The sequence below is a fragment of the Thunnus maccoyii genome, chromosome 19, assembly GCF_910596095.1.
Source record: "Thunnus maccoyii chromosome 19, fThuMac1.1, whole genome shotgun sequence".
In the NCBI taxonomy this organism is placed as follows: Eukaryota; Metazoa; Chordata; class Actinopteri; order Scombriformes; family Scombridae; genus Thunnus; species Thunnus maccoyii.
In genome coordinates, this window is record NC_056551.1 from 183,533 (window position 1) to 200,914 (window position 17,382).

The following is a 17,382-nucleotide window of genomic DNA, read 5'->3' on the forward strand; positions in this document are numbered from 1 at the left end:
CTCGTTTTGTCTTGCGTTATCAGAAATCCACGCACCCTTTTCTGTTACAACGGTGCGCTTTCAACTCTCCCTAAAAGCCCAAACTCACTCTCACTGCGAATCCACATAGTAAGCGAGATGTGAGCAGCTCATAAATGCGCTCTATCCATTCAATATACACCAACTCCAACCTACGTTCAGCGTCTCTTTCCACAGAACTGGCCGTCTGTCAGCCGCAGCTCCAGGGGAGCTGAGAGGACAGCAGCCGGACAAACTGCTTTCACCAGGCTGACTGACAGCAGAAATTTACTGAACCGAAATAGTTTTCATGTCGGCTCCACAGGAAGAAATCAATAGTGTTTGTATTTACTGCATCATTGATTTTATTTCCACGCCCACCATAGCAAGTGAGGGGAATCTGCCTGTGGTGAAACAGGCAGCTCACAGACAGACTGGGAGCCTTGATCAATCAACATAAATACAATTAATAAGTTCAAAACACATATACAGCGGAATATTTGTGTGATTTATACAGCTGTCTGTGCAGATTACGCTTCACTAAATGTGACAGAAATAGACTGGGAGCTTAAAGAAGGCGAGGGGTCTTTGTGAGATGCATGTCACTCGCACATGTCTCGGAGTCTGCGTGGATTGATACATTTCATAAAATGGAAGCATTTCTGTTCCATGAGTCAGTGAGTGATCGTGTTAAATAATCATGATATTAACCAAAATAATCGTGATTATGATTTTTGCCATAATTGAGCAGCCTTTATAAGCAGTCAAGCTAACCAAACTATCAAGCTACAATAACATTACTGTAATGTAAAGCAGCAGCCCAAACCAAGCCCGACCCCAATGCCGACTCAAGTGAAATCACTTAAGGCAATTTATCAGCTTTCACACCGCTCCCTCTGGAGCAACAAAAAGCTTTATACAACCTTTTTCACATATGCAATAGTACTCTACAACACCCGGAAACAAGCTGATACGGGAAAAACGGTGGAGTACCTCTTTATCAATTGTGTTGTCTCTCTCTGGTAGAGATGCAAAAAGACAGCATACATATTTGTATTTGTAAGGCCTAGATGTGCAACACAGCTCAGCAAGAATAACAAAAGAACTGCTCCACTTGAAAAGCTGCTTTTGTTATGCAAATTTGAAAAATGTCTATTCCAGTCAAAATCTTTGACTATCAATTAACCCCCTGTAGGCTTAAAATGGTGAGTGCGGATGAAGAGCAGAAAAATGGATGTGTCCACTGGAATGGTTTGAGAAGTTCTAGTTTTCAAAACTTATACTTTATTACACTTGGTGATAAACTGGTAAAAATTGGAATCTTTTGTTGCATGAACATGAATTAATGCTGACTACAACTGGCAAGGCTCATGACTTTAAGGGCCCTATCTTACGCCAGGTGCAGAGCGGCGCTAAGCGCAGCTTTGCTATTTTAAGATCGACGCAGTTGTCATTTTCCCGTCCAGCGCCCACGTTGTTAAAATAGCAATGGCACTTGCGCCCATGGGTGTGTCAGTCTTAAAGTAAGGTGTGGTCAGGCGCATTGTTGGCGCATTGCTATCTTGAGGAAGCAGAGAGCTATTGACCAACAAAAAACTGGTCTAAAGTCAATGGCGCAGTGTTTCTGTTATTTTAAGGGCGCATTATCAAGATGCGCCTACAAAACACCCATGCACTCTGCTTGTTACACACATGTCCTGTGTGTAGCAGCGCACAAACATGCAAAAGATAACAAATAAAAGGATTACAATGTGAAAGATTATTATTATGTATATTAATATATTTAAAAATATACATGTCATAATGTTTAGTCATACTATTTATCAGAATTAACTAATTGCAGTAATTGATGGATTAAATTGTTTAATTATTTGACCAAATCATGGCAATACACGTAGGTATTTAAACAGTAAACAACAATGGATCAAACACAGATCGACTTTCCTGCTACATTAATACATGATAACATGAGGAACACATGAGGAAATAAATGAGGTGAAAACAATGATTAAACTAGAGAAGGAAATAAATCTGCCCATCTTCTAGCTTCTGCCAGCAGCAGGATCAGCACCTTGGAGAGCTGATCAAGTCCTGATAACTGTGTAAATGATTCTTTACATGATTAAAATTAATGATTTAATTTTTGAACAATATTTAACAAATATTCTTTAACATTTTTGAGAGTACAGTAATCAGTTTTCCATACTTTCAGCAATTAAAACCCTGCTGATTTGACCTGTTACTCCATTACTGAACAAAATGATTTTAAAGAAACCAAAGCTGTAATTTAAGAGAATAAACCTTTTCAAAAATCAAACGATGATTAATTGGCAACAAATTAATGAACAGGACCTTAATCTGGTGGTCTGGGGCTGACCACGGGAGGGTCCGGGAGCAGCAGTGTGCTCGTTATGGATCGTGCGCTTTCACTTTGCACACAAGCAGATCCGTTTCCTCTGCAGAGAAGCGCTCCTTCTTACTACTTGGCAAATGCATCGTCATAATAACAGTCTGCCAAGGTGCAAGTGCACCTTGCTCTTAAAGGGAATGGGAGATGACACTGTGATTGGTTTATTGCATGTTACACCGAAAACACACCCATGATTAATTAGGAGACTATGGACAACCCCTTTGAACCATGCACCTGCTGCAGCGACAATTTTTCCGCTGTTAAAATAGCAAAAGTGGATTTGGACACACCCTCAATGCAATTGCGCCACGCGCTTCAGACCATGCGCTTCAGATTGTTAAAATAGGGCCCTAAGAATAATGTATCTTTTTTTATAAGTTTTATTGGCTGTATTTTTATATATTTCAATATTATCTATGTTATCTCGATGTCATTTTTTTGTATTTGTGTTGCAATTTCTAATTATGATATTAATGTAAACTTCCAGTGAAATTTGCTGTTTTAATTCCACTATTATGGTGGACTGCAAAAATGTGAACATATTCAGCGCAGGTGTAAACAGCCTTAATGAACTTGTGAACATTGAAACATCATATGTCAATTTTTGTATGGATTTGTGCATCCCCACTAAAAAGATCCTAACATGATAACAAATCCTTGTTCACAAAAACTATATACAACAGAGAGAAGTCTGCTGTGATTACTGGGGCAGGGAATAATACAACTGGACACCCTCACTCTTTTCCTAAGGGTAAGGCCAGATATATCTGAAGGAAGCTGTTTTCAGTTGTTTGTATCCATAGTCAAGTTATTTCACTCACTACCAATAGCTAATGAGGTGAGGGATGTAAGAACAATGCCCTCAGACTCAGGTCACTCACAACAGTCCAATGTAATGCTGTTTCTGTTGATACTGTACCTGCTCTGTCTAAAGCCCTTTTCAGACATGAAATATTTAACATTCCTGGCTTCAAGCTGTTAAAAGTCACAAGTCGCCCCCTACCTCACTCTCAGCGTGTTGTCTCTCTAACAACACGCTAAGAGTCAGAGGTTGGCAGAGTCCATCCCAATCACAGCATGCCCGGTTTTAGCATCTAAAATTCCTCCCATATAATAACAGAGAGGATGGCCGCATGCACCTGACTTCGCTGATATGAGAAGACGGAGGGGAGGAACAGCCTGAAGCTACAGGTTAACTGACATTAACTAAAGTAACTATAATTATACCAATGTTAGCTGACTAGTAACAGCAATAACAATGACTATTCCATAGCCTATTTGCTATTTGGATTGTGTTGCGCAAATAATTGTAGGTAAGTAGTTGAATAGTTAAAATAAAATTGTGCCATAAATGTGTCTAATTTTCACTGTAGGTAAACATAGTGGTCACCCGACTGCAGTCAAGCCTGAATCTCTCTCACCTTGATGGGGGGGGGGAGGTTTTCTGTCGCTGGATGCACCTGATTTATAAAGAACCCACTGCAGCTGTGAGAATGAATAGACTTATCTCCCCATAGTTCCATAGTTTAGACTAAGGAGAGGCACTCGTCAGGATGACCCCACCTCCCTCGCTATCTTTGCTCTTGCCCTGGAGCCATTAGCCATGGCTTTTCAGTCAGACTGTAACTTCCAAGGTATATGTATAGGGCCTATAATATATAAATTGATACTTTATGCAGATGTTATTTAAATTTTGTCAGGAGCCTAGAGATGTGAATTTCATCTTTACTGTCCATTTTTACTAACTTTTCAAACTGTCTGGATACAAGATAAGCTGGTCCAAATCTGAGGCCATACCCATAACATCCTACTGTCCCAAAAAAGTATTTGAATTAGGGCATATTAAGTGGCCAGCCTAGGGTATTCGATATCTTGTTGTTTTATTTCCACACAATCTTTCAGATCTTCTGAATACTGAACATTTGATAGACCAATTTAAACTACATATAGATAGAGCCAACATAATAAAGATGATATAGTAGTCCCAAAGTTTAATTACATTTACAGTCACTTCCAGCGACAGTTTCAGTTTGTGCAGATCTTATCTTCTCCAGCTAAGGAAAGGTCACAAAGTATCCATGTTTTATTCTATGTTACTGCAGAAGTGCAGCTCTCCATCCTTAGTGAAAAATTATTGTATTTTCAGAGCAGGAATGGGCCAACATTCAAAGTAACTTGAAGTACATGTCATGGGAGGCATGCACAAGGCTAATACAATTCAAATTATATTGGATCCCTGCCAGACTTCACAAAGCCAAGCTCGAAGATGACTCTACCTGCTGGAGATGAAGAGGGGAGGGTACACTCATTCATGTGTTATGGAAATGTGTGAAAATTCAGGAATTTTGGACTTTGATACAAAAGTCCAAAGTCCAAAAGTCCGAGACCACATTGGAAATCTCTAATATTTTCACGTAAACCTGGAAATAATCAGAATGTTTGAGGTTTCAGAAACATTTAAAAACACAAAAAGTAATGACGGTAAATGAAGAAGAAATATTTAACATTCTGCACTATTTCTAGGTCAGCAATTAATTTTAAGCAAATTTGTGGCACTGACCAACTTAACTCCTTTGTACAAAAGGCAGATTTCCTTGAGTTGTATCGCTTCCATTGAAGCATGTGTTCAGATGACACTCAGGTGGATTTATCTACCCACCAGAGGCTTGTTCAAGTAATTTAACTTGCAGCAGAACTAAGTGAAAGTGTCAGAAGTCAAATTGTTATTCTAATCAAAGAGAAGCTTTCTCAGCATCAAATCATGGCTAGACTAATTTGTTTCTAGGGGAACAGTGTGTGGAACTCTAAAATGCTTTGCAGAAACTGGATCAGTTGTATCCAAAGCACTATCAGGCAGACCAAAAGTGACCACATCATCAGAAGATCAATACATCAAACTTTTGCATTTATTTATCTTACATATTTGTGGGAGGCAAAAGTATCTGAACCCTTGCTTTAAGTAACTGGTGTGACCCCCTTTTGCTGCAATAACTTCAACCAAACGTTTCCAGTAACTGTTAATCAACCCTGCACATTGGCTTGGAGGAATTTTAGCCCATTCCTCCTTACAGAACAGTCTCAACTCAGGGATGTTGGTGGGCTTCTTTGAATGAACTGCCTGCTTCAGGTCCTTCCACAGCATTTCTATATGATAAAGGTCAGGACTCTTGGTGTGATCTTTGTTGGTCAACCACTCCTGGGGAGGGTAACAATGGTGTTGGACGTCTTCACTTTGTACACGATCTGACTGACTGTCAATTGGTGGAGTCCAAATTCTTTAGGAATGGTTTTGTAACCCTTTCCAGCTTGGTGAGCATCAACAACTCTTCTTCTAAGCTCCTCAGGAATATCCTTTGATCCATGACAACACTTCCATAAGCCTGTGTTGTGAAGCTCAGACCTTGATAGTGAAGACCCAGATTTCTCTTCTTTGAATAAGGCAGGGCCTCCCAGACTCACACTTGATTGTCATCCCATTGATTGAAATACCCGACTCTAATTTCCCCTTCAAATAAATTGATAATCCTACAGGTTCACATACTTTTGCCACGCAAAAATATGTAACATTGGATAATTTTCCTCAATTTTCCACCACCATCTTGAAAGTGTTCAACTGATGGTTTCACCTGCCACATCTTAAAAAAGTCCTCAGCCAGGCCCCTGCACTTCTCCTCTTGTCTAGCCCTAGTACACCCCACAATGAGAGTGTTGTTGAGAACCTCTGCATGTGGAACAACTCTGAGATATACTTGACAGGGAGGTTGAACATTCTGCCCGCAATGTAATAACAGTGGGGGCAAAAGGACAGGCAGATAAAATTTAAAACATCACATTAAAAAAAAAGCAAACTACAAACACTGAAATCATGAAATATATTTTCCTGTAAAGAAGACATCACTTGATCTATTTTCGGTCTAAAAGACTATGTGGAAAACTGCTCTCATTTTGGACTTCAGTCGACCAAGAAGAAAAACTGCCTCCCAAAAAATTGTCTCTCTCCTCATGTGACTCAAAAGTCCCAGAAGGGATTTTCTATTGGTCCACTAAAATGCCACTCAAATTGTAACCATCCCTCTCTCAACATTACTGTGGGTGTTCCTTGTTGACCAATTGTATTTAATCTGTGGGAAATGAGCTCTGAATGCTTGACTAGAGTGGCTTCTCCCCAAAGTCCACTGCGAACAACAGGATTTTAACATATACTCACTCACTAAAGTCTTGTGTATAACCAAATGTGTGATCTGTGGTCAGATTTTGTTTTCCGTTTGGGGCTTTTGAAAATTTTTTTATGCAGAAACAGGATGTTTGCCCTCCAGAAGCGATAAATCTGAGATCACTACAGGGGGAGAGTCTGCAGGAAGCAGACAAGAAATTCTGTCTGCTGTCCACAGTTCAGCTTTGCACTCAAGGACGGACTTTATCATTAGGTAAGGTAGGCAACTGCCTAGGGCCCCCAACTAAAAGGGCACCTGAACAGCTATAGATTTATTATGATGTTTAGATATGAAACATATAAAATTGTGTTACTATCCTTACTCATTATACCCCAAAATTATGTACAAAAGGACAGCAAAACAGCACCCCCCACACTCTACAGATTAATTGACTGTTCTGGAGGAGCCGCTGTAAAACTGCGTAGCACTTGACTCACGTGTTGATAGGGTTGCGAAACTCCTCGAGGTAACATGCAATCCAACACAGCATAAGGAGAATAATATTCAAGTAGCCAAAAGTACAAGTGGCCTCCCTCACTTGAATAAATAATAATAAATAATAATAATAATTTTTTTTTTTTCACAGGCTGGTTCAGTGAGCAGTTCATGTCAGAAAAGCAGAGGAAAACCTGGTAACTGCAGCTATGGAAATCATCAACATTTGATTGCAGTTGTGGAAATCATCATACATTGAAAAGTAACCAAGTACATTTACTCAAGCATTATACTTGCAGTTATGGGGTACATGTACTTCAATATTTCCATTTTATACAAACTGTATAGGCCTACTTATATTCCACTTCTACTGGGAGGATTCAGTTCCTTCTCTTCCAGAGGGAACACTGTACTTGTCATTCTACTACATTTATCTGGGAGCTTGTTACTGGTTACTTTACAGATTAAGATTTTACACACAAAATATATGATCAACAGAGACAGCTTGAGCTATCAAGCAGTATATAAAGCTGCTAAAATGACCTCCACTTTTACTTTTAACAAAGTATTGTTAGTGTGGTATTAATAGCTTAAAGACTTAAGTACTTTGTCTACCACCACCAATACCAATATTCTCAATCAGAGAAAGGGTGAAAATGAAGTGTGAAGAAGGCCCCATAACTGAGTTTTCCTAAGGCCCCCAAATTCGCCCGTTCACACTGGTTTTACAACTCATGGCTCAAACACAGTTTATATCACTGAGTTGGAATGACAATTGATTGTTAACCAAACATCATGTGAATATCACTGGTTAATATTTATGATGGTCAAGCTTTTTTGCACTGTTAGAAATGGCTGATCAATGTTTCTGTAAGCACTGCCTGCTAATAAACCCATCATGAAAACTGACATTTCTACTGTACTTGTTCACAATGGTCATATCTATAACTGTGTGAAGTCCTTTTGAAGTCCTCTGAACAGGGCCCCCACCAACCTCCCTTGATATGCTGGAAAATTCTCTCAGGAGGTTGGAGTGGAAGACCTTGTGTGTAAAATGTTCTCTGTTCCCCTCACTGTGGGTTTCAGTTTGTCCCTCACCACCTGATTCATTTAATACAATTTTATTTGTTTTTAGACAATACCCAAGAAGAGTTAAACCAGTGAGAATGAACTGCAAAAAAAGTCAGCACACCCTTCATTGTATGCCCTTCTTTATTTTTGATAACAGATTCAATGATCCTGGGCATGAATGATACCAGTCTAGAACAAATCTCTCAAATTCTTCACAGATGATTCTTTTCAGTTGTGAAGGTGTTCTATTGGATTCCAGTCATGGGACATACTTGGCCAGGTAATAGTTTTAACTGTTTTCTTCTTTAAAAACTCTTAGGTGATTTTTGAATTTTGGGATGATTGTCATGTTTTTCATTGAGTATTTGGGTATACAAACTTGCATTTATAGTGCCACTTATAAATGTCACCTCACCTACACCTTTTGCACTTATGCAGCCCCATATCAGCACACTTATCAGCACACTCCCACCCCCATGTTTCACGGTTGGCACAGAGCAGTCACTGTTGTAGTCCTGGCCAGGTCCATGCCAAACATGCTGGACCCCACCTGAGCCAAACAAATTTATTTTGGTTTCATCTGACCAAAGAATGTGCCACCAATATTCATCAGGTTTCTTTTCATGTTTTTTGGCAAAGTTTAATCATGCAGTTTTGTGCTGTTTTGTGACCAATCCTCTGTGGAGGTTGTGGAGGCACTTGCCCATCTGTTTTTCAATGCAAGGTTGTGTAAATAGCGAACTGTGTGAGCCATCATTTTCGAGGACAGCCTTCACACCTTCTGTTATTGGTAGTATGGGTCTTCTTGTACCTCCTAACCACTACAGCAACTTCTGTTGGCCTCTGTTCAGTAGCCTACTGATGATCTTGTACCCTCTCCCATCTTTATGAAGTCTCACAATCTGGTTTCTTACTTGTTCAGGCAATTCCTTACCTTGTGGAGCCATGATGAATTTGGCACAACCCAGGCCAAAACTGAGAAAGTTGTAGTGTTCACAGGTTCTTTTATAACCTTGTTCAGGCAATTAGTCTTAATTGGATGTCACAGGTGTAATCATTTTTGGATCAGTGGTCACAGGTGTACTCACTTTTGTTTCACTGGTTTCACCCTCTCTACATTTAAGAGTAGGCTTAAAACTTTCCTTTTTTGGTAAAGCTTATAGTAAGGGCTGACCAAACTTGCCTTGGATAAGCCTGTAATCATGCTGCTATAGGCCTGGACTGTCGGGGGACTTCCCATGATACACTGAGCTCCTCTCCATCTGTATGCATTCATGTACCATTGATGCATGTTACTAACTTGGCTTCTTCCCCGGAGTTTTTGTGCTTTCTCATCTTGCAGAAAACTGATCATCAACTCATCAATCATGGTGCAGGGATGGTGGCGCAGTCCTGTTGGTGTCCTGCCCTGGGATCTTTTCCAGCTATTGCTGCTATTATTATTACTAGTCATAGCTCTATTGTTATTATTGTTGTTATTCTGATTCTCTGTGCCCCCAACCCCCCCTTTCTCGCTCAACCCAACCGGTCAAGACAGACGGCTGCCCAACCCGGTTCTGCTTGCGGTTTCTTCCTGTTAAAGGGGAGTTTTTCCTTGCCACTGTCACCAAGTGCTGTGATTTGGCACTATATAAATAAATATTGAATTGAATTAAATTGGTCACAGGTGTATTCACTTTCATTGCATTGAGGTTGTACTTTGAGGCTCGTGTTTTCAATTTAGTATAACCTGTTTTTAATAACAAATAACCCTAAAAATACTACAATTATTGTAAGATGATACAATTCTGAAACATTTAACATTTTAGTGATGTTGCAAAGGGACGTACTCAGTTTTATTATACACTGTACATAGTAGCCAATTTAATTGCAATATTAATGGCATTAGTTTGTCCTGCTATTTAATATTTCAAAATCAGAATTGGAATATATCCATAACTTTAATTTCCACAGTGCCCAGAGCTTTTAGCAGTCGAGAGTGCATTAATTTGAGAGTGTGTTAATTTCTGTCAGATTTTGTAGAACAAGTTGTCCAGTTGTACAGTTATCTGCCAAAACATGTAGGCTTTATGTCAATTATTGTTCTCTGTAAACCTATGCTATCTATACTCTACTCTAATAACACACTCTTAGTGTTGACTTATAATGTAAATGGCATATGGCTAGTGTTAGTCATAGTGGATGGCTACAGAAAATGACTGCCAAGAGGGCAATATCAGATTGAATAACACAGTGGTCTGATTATCAGCCTGGTTCTTGTAGTAAAAAAAAAACTTCAATATCCAGGTAAATAGTTTTACACCCTAGTATGGTTGTAATAATACAGTGATGCAGCTCATTGGCTTTGAACTCACCCTGATCCAGAGCCTGCCCTCCTTTGTTTGTATCCATCAGTGATCTGTTATCTTGATGATCTTTGGGACAAAAGCAAAGCCAGGCAGGTTAATTTTGAAAAATAATTAAAGTTCAACAAGACATGGAGGCATAAATGGAGAAACATGTGAAAAAAGTGTGAACCTTACATTGGCATACATTAACATTTTATCCAATGTAAAAACAAAACAATGAAATACTTAAATTAATAACATTGGGTTTGAGGTACACAACAGAGACAGTACTTAATGCCTTTGTACCTGTTGAGTGTCCCATATGCATCATTGAGTTCATATGACCTGGACTGATAGCAATGGGAACATTGGCCTCAGCTGGAATATGCTCAAATAGCTCTTTGGAGCCGGTCTCCATACAGTTCATGTAGGGGATCGCATGCTTGCTGTCCATATAGTACATTATATAGAAGTTGCACATTTCATCATCGGAGGTACCACTGCGGACAAAACAGAGAAAAGTACCTGGGGATAAATACATCACTCACTGCAGTACATACAGAAAGGCAGATGATCTGTAAAGACGCGTTTCCACTGCAGTAACTTTTCCCATGGACTAGGAACCTATTCAGGAACTTAGTTCAACTACCTGCGTTTCAACCAGAGGTACCAGGATCTAAATGATGTCCAAGGAGGTTGTTTCAAACTCCAAAAAGTCTCTGCTCACAGGGGTGATACTTTCCAAAAGTACAAAACTTTGGGGGCAGGGTTTGAGGTTGTTCAATTTGTTTGATAACAGGATAAATGCATTATTTTGTTTTTCCATTTTTCTGGTAAATTAAAAAATGTAATCCACTTCCTGTTTTGTCCTTTTTTTTTTCTCGTTCCCCTAACCCGTTTTCCTCATCAAATCGACAATTGGTATAGAAATTAAACCATTCATTTTTCACTTGTCCGTCTAAAAAAATATTTCAGAGGCTAAACGTTGCTGGACAGTTTCCTCTGTCCTGTCAAGTTGATAACTACATTTTTAGTTTTGCAGCGCTGCTCGACATAATGAGCGCAGAATTTATCAGGACAACAGCTGCTTTACTCCAAACATTTTCACTGTGTGAACTTGGACTGTGTGTGTAACAGCTGACCTATTGGATGTGTAGAAGAACACAGAATATGAATTAACATTAGATCCTGACCAATCCTGTCAGCGTGTCGGAGATTCAAATAATCAATGAAGTTATGCTGCTGTGCCTTGTGCGTAAATGCGCATAGCTGCGGGGAGATCGCTGCATTTAACTCTGTATTTTATATATATATATATGTGTGTTCAGATGCGGCGCTAGAGCAAATCAATAGGACGGGCGTTTGAATTTCACGATGCATTGTATATTTGTTTATCCTGTTATCAAACAAGTTGAACACAGCTTTGGACAGAGGATACATGGACCCCTTCTCGTCCCGCCAGTTAAAAACAACCACGAATTTGGTCTTTGCAAACGTAAATGATGTATTTATTTGCATATAGTGCGGGGAAGTGATCCGATCACAAGTGGTCACTCAAAACGCATGTAGAGACTCATGTTAATATCAGGTGTAAACAGACGTACTTAGACCTGTCCACTTGTGATTGGATCACCCAAGACAGATATTAAAGCCAGGTGTAAATAGGGCCTCAGGCACTGTGGCTGCTTCAACTCGAGTACCACTTCATTCATAAAACAAAGAAGTACTGTGGACATTTATCTTCGTTTATTAATATTAAAGATAATGTTAGTAAGTTGTTTTTTCCTTATGTGTTAATACTGCAATATCTACATTTTTATGGTCTTAAATATGTATGAATTAAACTTTCAAAACTACAAGCTCCTACTGGGAGGGGGGCTTCCAGATTATTATATTATAGTATATCTCAATTACAGTTGGTCTCACTGTGAAGGCAATAGCTAGTTTCAAGTTTCTTTGAAATACTGGATGCATGTAGGATCAATTAAGGATTTGATTGTGATTACAAAAAAAACAATTTTAACTCATACACATTGGTTGAACTGTCATAGATCCATTGGTTCAACAACAAACTTTCTAACTGTACTCCAATTTTGGAAAAGCCAGCCGTGTGACCCCTCCAACAGAATACTTTATAGGTTTTCGGACAGAAGCATGCAAGTATGAATGTGTCCAAGCACACATTCCTGGTAGATTACTTTGTAATCTGGACAGTTATCCTGTCTACAGTATTATAAACCTTTGTGCATTTTTGGTGTCTGATTAGATTAAACTCATGGATGTATCACTCAAATCTGCCTTCCAGAATCGTATTTCATGAAGGCAAGTTTCATGACTGAACACAGACCCGAGCATTTTTTAATGCAGTGTATTCTTTAATTTGAATGCCTGGTTATAATGCTTTGTTCCCCCATTAGTGCATACAGCATATATTTACGTAGTATCACTGCATGAGCAATTAGATAGCAAGAGTATGGGCAGAAATATGTCACTAGAACTGAATTTGAATCATTTATATTTGAATTTGAATTGCTCAACTTCAATAATTGTATTTAACAAATGAATTTGAATCACATAATTTTAAGTTGTATTGTTTAACTTGAATACTTGCACTGAAAAACAATCTAAATAGCATAATTTGAAATTTAATGTTATAATTGAATATTATCAAATTGAATTAATTTGCTCTGAAACTGTATTTTATCCTTAACTGAAAATTCAACTCTCTGTATACTTCCACATTCAGTTCTTGCAATTCAATTTCAGTTTACTGAGACACACATCTGGTTGTTGAGGAAGAGCAATCAAGTGCAGATTCACAGAGCTCCTTTTCAAGCTATGTACTTTTCATTTTAAAATGAGAAAACCAAACCACTTCCACTTAGAAACAGTAGTAGGAAAACAAAAAACAGATAATGACCCATATCTGGTTTTATAAGGTGCGTTTATGAACGGAAATCAGGAATTAGAATATGTATGGAAGTTTTCTTTCTCAATTTGGCATTGAAATTGAATTGCAAGTACTGAATTTGAATTACCAGAACTGAATGTGGAAGTATATAGAGAGTTGGAGAGAGTTTAGTTTCAAGTTTATTGCAATTCTGTTCCAAACTAATGAATTAAATTTCAAATTATGCTATTCAGATTTAGTTTTTCAATACAATCATTCAAGTTAAATGATACAAATTCAAATTATGTGATTCAAATTAATTTTTGAATGCAGTTTTTCAAGTTGAGCAATTCAAATTCAAATATAAATGATTTAAATTCAGTTTCTAGTGACATAGACTTGTGCCCATACAAGAAATACATGTCACATGTCACATCGGCAGAGGAGAACAGACCATGATGGGAATAAAGTCACAGTGCCCATCTTACATTCCTATGATAAATGCCTAGGAGCTACATTGTATGTCAATATTAACACAGTCCAAGGAAAGCAAACAAGAGCTCATCTATTATACAGGTACTCTGATCAACAATGGGGTGTAAAACGCATTAGTGCATTGGGTTTTAAAGCAGAACTTACCCAATATATGTTTTGGAGATTCTGCCCTCACCAGTAAACACACATCTGGCTGCAATGATGTCACCATACTTCACATTTACTTCCTTGTTAGCAGGATAGAAAGCCTGGAGAGAAAATACTTGCACTGCTGAGCAAACAACATACAGCACCCTAACTGAAAATTTATTGAAAAAAATAAATGCAAAATTTTCAATACATAATAATGCAAAAATTACATAAACTACTGCATTCTGGTTTTAGTTTGAAATGCTTGTTTTGTTTCACCGACACTCACCTTGATAAAGTACTTAAATGGTTGATCAATTATCAAAACCATTGATTAAAGGAATAGCTCATCATGTTGGGAAATATGTCTTCTTGCCAAGTTGAGAAACTCGATACCACTCTATCATATCTCTTGGCTAAATATTAAGCTAGAAGCCAGTTAACTCATCTTAGAATAAAAACCGGAAAGGGGGAAACTGCTAGCCTGGCCCTGTCCAGATTGATCAGAATCCTATACTGTTTACCAGTGACAGGCTAACCTGCAATGTCCACAGCATCAGGCTGCGTCACATTCCGGCTCTGTTATGGCTCCCAGAAATAATTTGCTGCCATTCTATCCAGTGAGTGAGTATCAACCGGGTCTGGAACCTGCGTATCTTTCATTGTTTGTGTATGTTTGTGTATCCCCCAACCTCCATCTAGGTGTGTATATGTGCAAGTTAATTTATAGGGCCCCTGTTAAGTGAAATGATCGTTTGTCTGTCTTTGCTACCTTGTTGAAACATTCAATAAAGCGTTCGTTATACAAAAAAATGAGTGATAACAGAGAAAGTTAGGCTGCATTCATACCAAAAACAGCCCTGCGTAAAAAAACATTATCAGACACCAAAACACTGCAAAGCAGCACTATAATACTCACACTCAGGATTTAACTTCTCTGGAAAGTTATCGTGGCAGCAACTACTTTATCTTTCTTTGTGATGATTGCGAGATAAACAGCAGAAACACATCATTCATGTTACAAAGTAATCCACCAGGAATGACCGCTTGTATCTATCTGATTGGCCAATGCAGCACTTTGCTGGATGACGTCACGATGCTCTGCAGCAAAAGATGAACCAGGTTCAACTTTTTTGCCAAATGACCGCAATCCTTTGCAGGAGCTCTCTGCATTCACCCCTCCAATGCGTCAAAGCTCTGCCCCCATTTAACTGAATGAGAGGGCTATGTTTTTTCACGCAGGGCTCAAGTCTGGCCTTAGAGGCAAAAAGGGTTGTCATATTCAAGTACAGTCACAAAGCACACATCTACCTGTACTCCTCTTTTAATTCTCCTTGACCTCAGCTCAGCCTTTGACACAGTGGACCATAATATCTTAATCAGCTATCTGTAGAACTATGTTGGCATCAGTGATGTGGCTCTGGATTGGTTCATCTTCTATCTGTCAAACAGGTCCTTCTCTGTAATGCTTGGAGATGCCTCCTCCTCTTGCACTCCTCTCTTTTGTGGGGTCCCTCAGCGGTCTGTTTTGGGTCCCCTCTTATTCACTATATACATGCTACCCCCGGGGCAAATGCATGCGTAGACATCAATTTCCATTGCTACGCAGATGACATCCAATTGTATGTCCTGCTAAAGCGTGGTACCACCAATGTTTCTTGTATTATGTTCTACCTTGCTGAAATTAAGAGATGGATGTCCCAAAATTTCCTGCAGTTGAATGACTCCAAATCAGAAATTATAATAATTACACCCTGTGGCCCCAGAACTAGCAGTATTAACAATCTCTCCTCTATTCTGGGTGCCTTGTCTAATAATGTTCACCAAGAGGCTTGCAACCTAGGTGTTATTTTTGATTCAGAATTGTCTTTTGATGCTCAGGTGACTGAAGTGTTGAAGTCCTGCTTTGCCCAAGTGAGACAGCTAACTAAGATCAGGGGCCATATTCACAAACATTCTGAGAATACTCTCAGAGAGCTCCTAACTTGGCCTAAAAATTTCTAGCAAGTAGTCCTAGTTTAGGAGTGAATTAGGAAAATTCTAAGAGCAACTCTGAGCAAGGAAGGGACAGAAACTTTTACCTTAGTGTGGAGGTGTGGTTGACCCCATTGCTAGGTATGACATTTTTTTTAAGTGTGTGATTGGTTGATCAAAAAAAAAAAAGCACTCTTAGTGATAATGGGCATAGAATGGACAGTGAAATCGATATGCCTAATCACAGAATTTAGTCTCCATTAAGACATGGTGTTATTATAAATACTATTTCATGTAATGAACATCTCTGTTGAATAAATTGTGAGCCATACTCTAAAAGTAGCCTTCAAAATGTTTGAAAACAACTTGTGCATGTAGCCTCTTCACATGCTGATAGTTGTTATATTTATTTTTTTTACATGTATTTACCATGCTGGTCCTTTTAGTACTTAATCAATTTGATATTACTGGGGGAAAAATGGCTAAGCTTTTAACAATTTCTGTGATTGCGGGCCATTCTATAAGTAGCAGTGTTGGTTGGCATGTAATTTTTTTTCTCCAGCTGCCAGCAAATTCCAAATTTTTCTAGTCGACAAATATGTGATCATTTTCATTTCATGGGTGGGTAGGCTATGTGAGCGTATCGCTAATAAGATCGACTACAAACATTATCCCTGCACAATCTAATCTGTAGTCTTTCATTAACTGTCATTCAGTGTTTGGAGAATATTTCTCCTACCTCTTTGTCTTTCTGCCATTTCCTCCTCTGCCTAAGAAACTTCTAAGCCTCTTTAAAGGCCTCCTCCTTTCTCCTAACAGTTTTTCACCTTAGGAGCTCTCTTATGGGCTAAGATGCTTTGTGAATAACTTTTATCTTTACCAGGATCTAGTCTTAACTGTAGAAAACATAATTCTAAGAATTTTCTTCGAATTTCGTCACTAGGAGCAACTCTTTGTACTAGGAAGCTTTATGAATATGGCCCCAGGTCTTTCATTTACTCTGCAGACTTATAAAAGGTCATCCATGCTTGTATCTCCTCCAGGCATAACTGTTGGCCTGTTGACAACTCTGAACTTTATCAGAAATGCAGAAGCTAAAGAACAGACGCTCTGCTTCTGAATTATTTCCAGTGGACATTGAAACAGTGAACGAGCATAGCACAACTGGAACATGACGCAGCCAGATCATGTGGACACAAGGAGTAAGGCTATTGGAGTCTACTGGAGTAACCTGGACTGGGTTTCTGTATAGAAAGTCCAAGGCAACAGCAGCAGTGGGTTACAGTATAAAACATGACATTTTAAAGGTTGAAATTTAATTTTTGGGCATATTTACCTTTATTGATAGTGAACAGGCAAACAGGAAACAAGGAGAGAGAGGACAAGAAACAAAGGTTCCTTGCTGGAATCAATCATGGGACATTGCGGTTCTAATAGTAT

The 17,382-nt window shown here is 38.8% G+C and overlaps 1 protein-coding gene across 6 annotated transcripts in view; it reads right to left on the minus strand.

Moving 5' to 3' along the window:
- Positions 1-17,382, minus strand: part of pam (peptidylglycine alpha-amidating monooxygenase) — a 133,026-nt gene that overhangs the window by 48,486 nt on the left and 67,158 nt on the right. For all 6 annotated transcript variants that reach the window (XM_042394361.1, XM_042394360.1, XM_042394363.1 and 3 more), the window contains 3 exons: positions 13,984-14,087; positions 10,761-10,954; positions 10,482-10,541 (listed from right to left, as the gene is read on the minus strand). In XM_042394361.1, the coding sequence (XP_042250295.1) occupies positions 10,482-10,541; positions 10,761-10,954; positions 13,984-14,087 (358 nt within the window). The remainder of the gene's footprint in view (positions 1-10,481; positions 10,542-10,760; positions 10,955-13,983; positions 14,088-17,382) is intronic.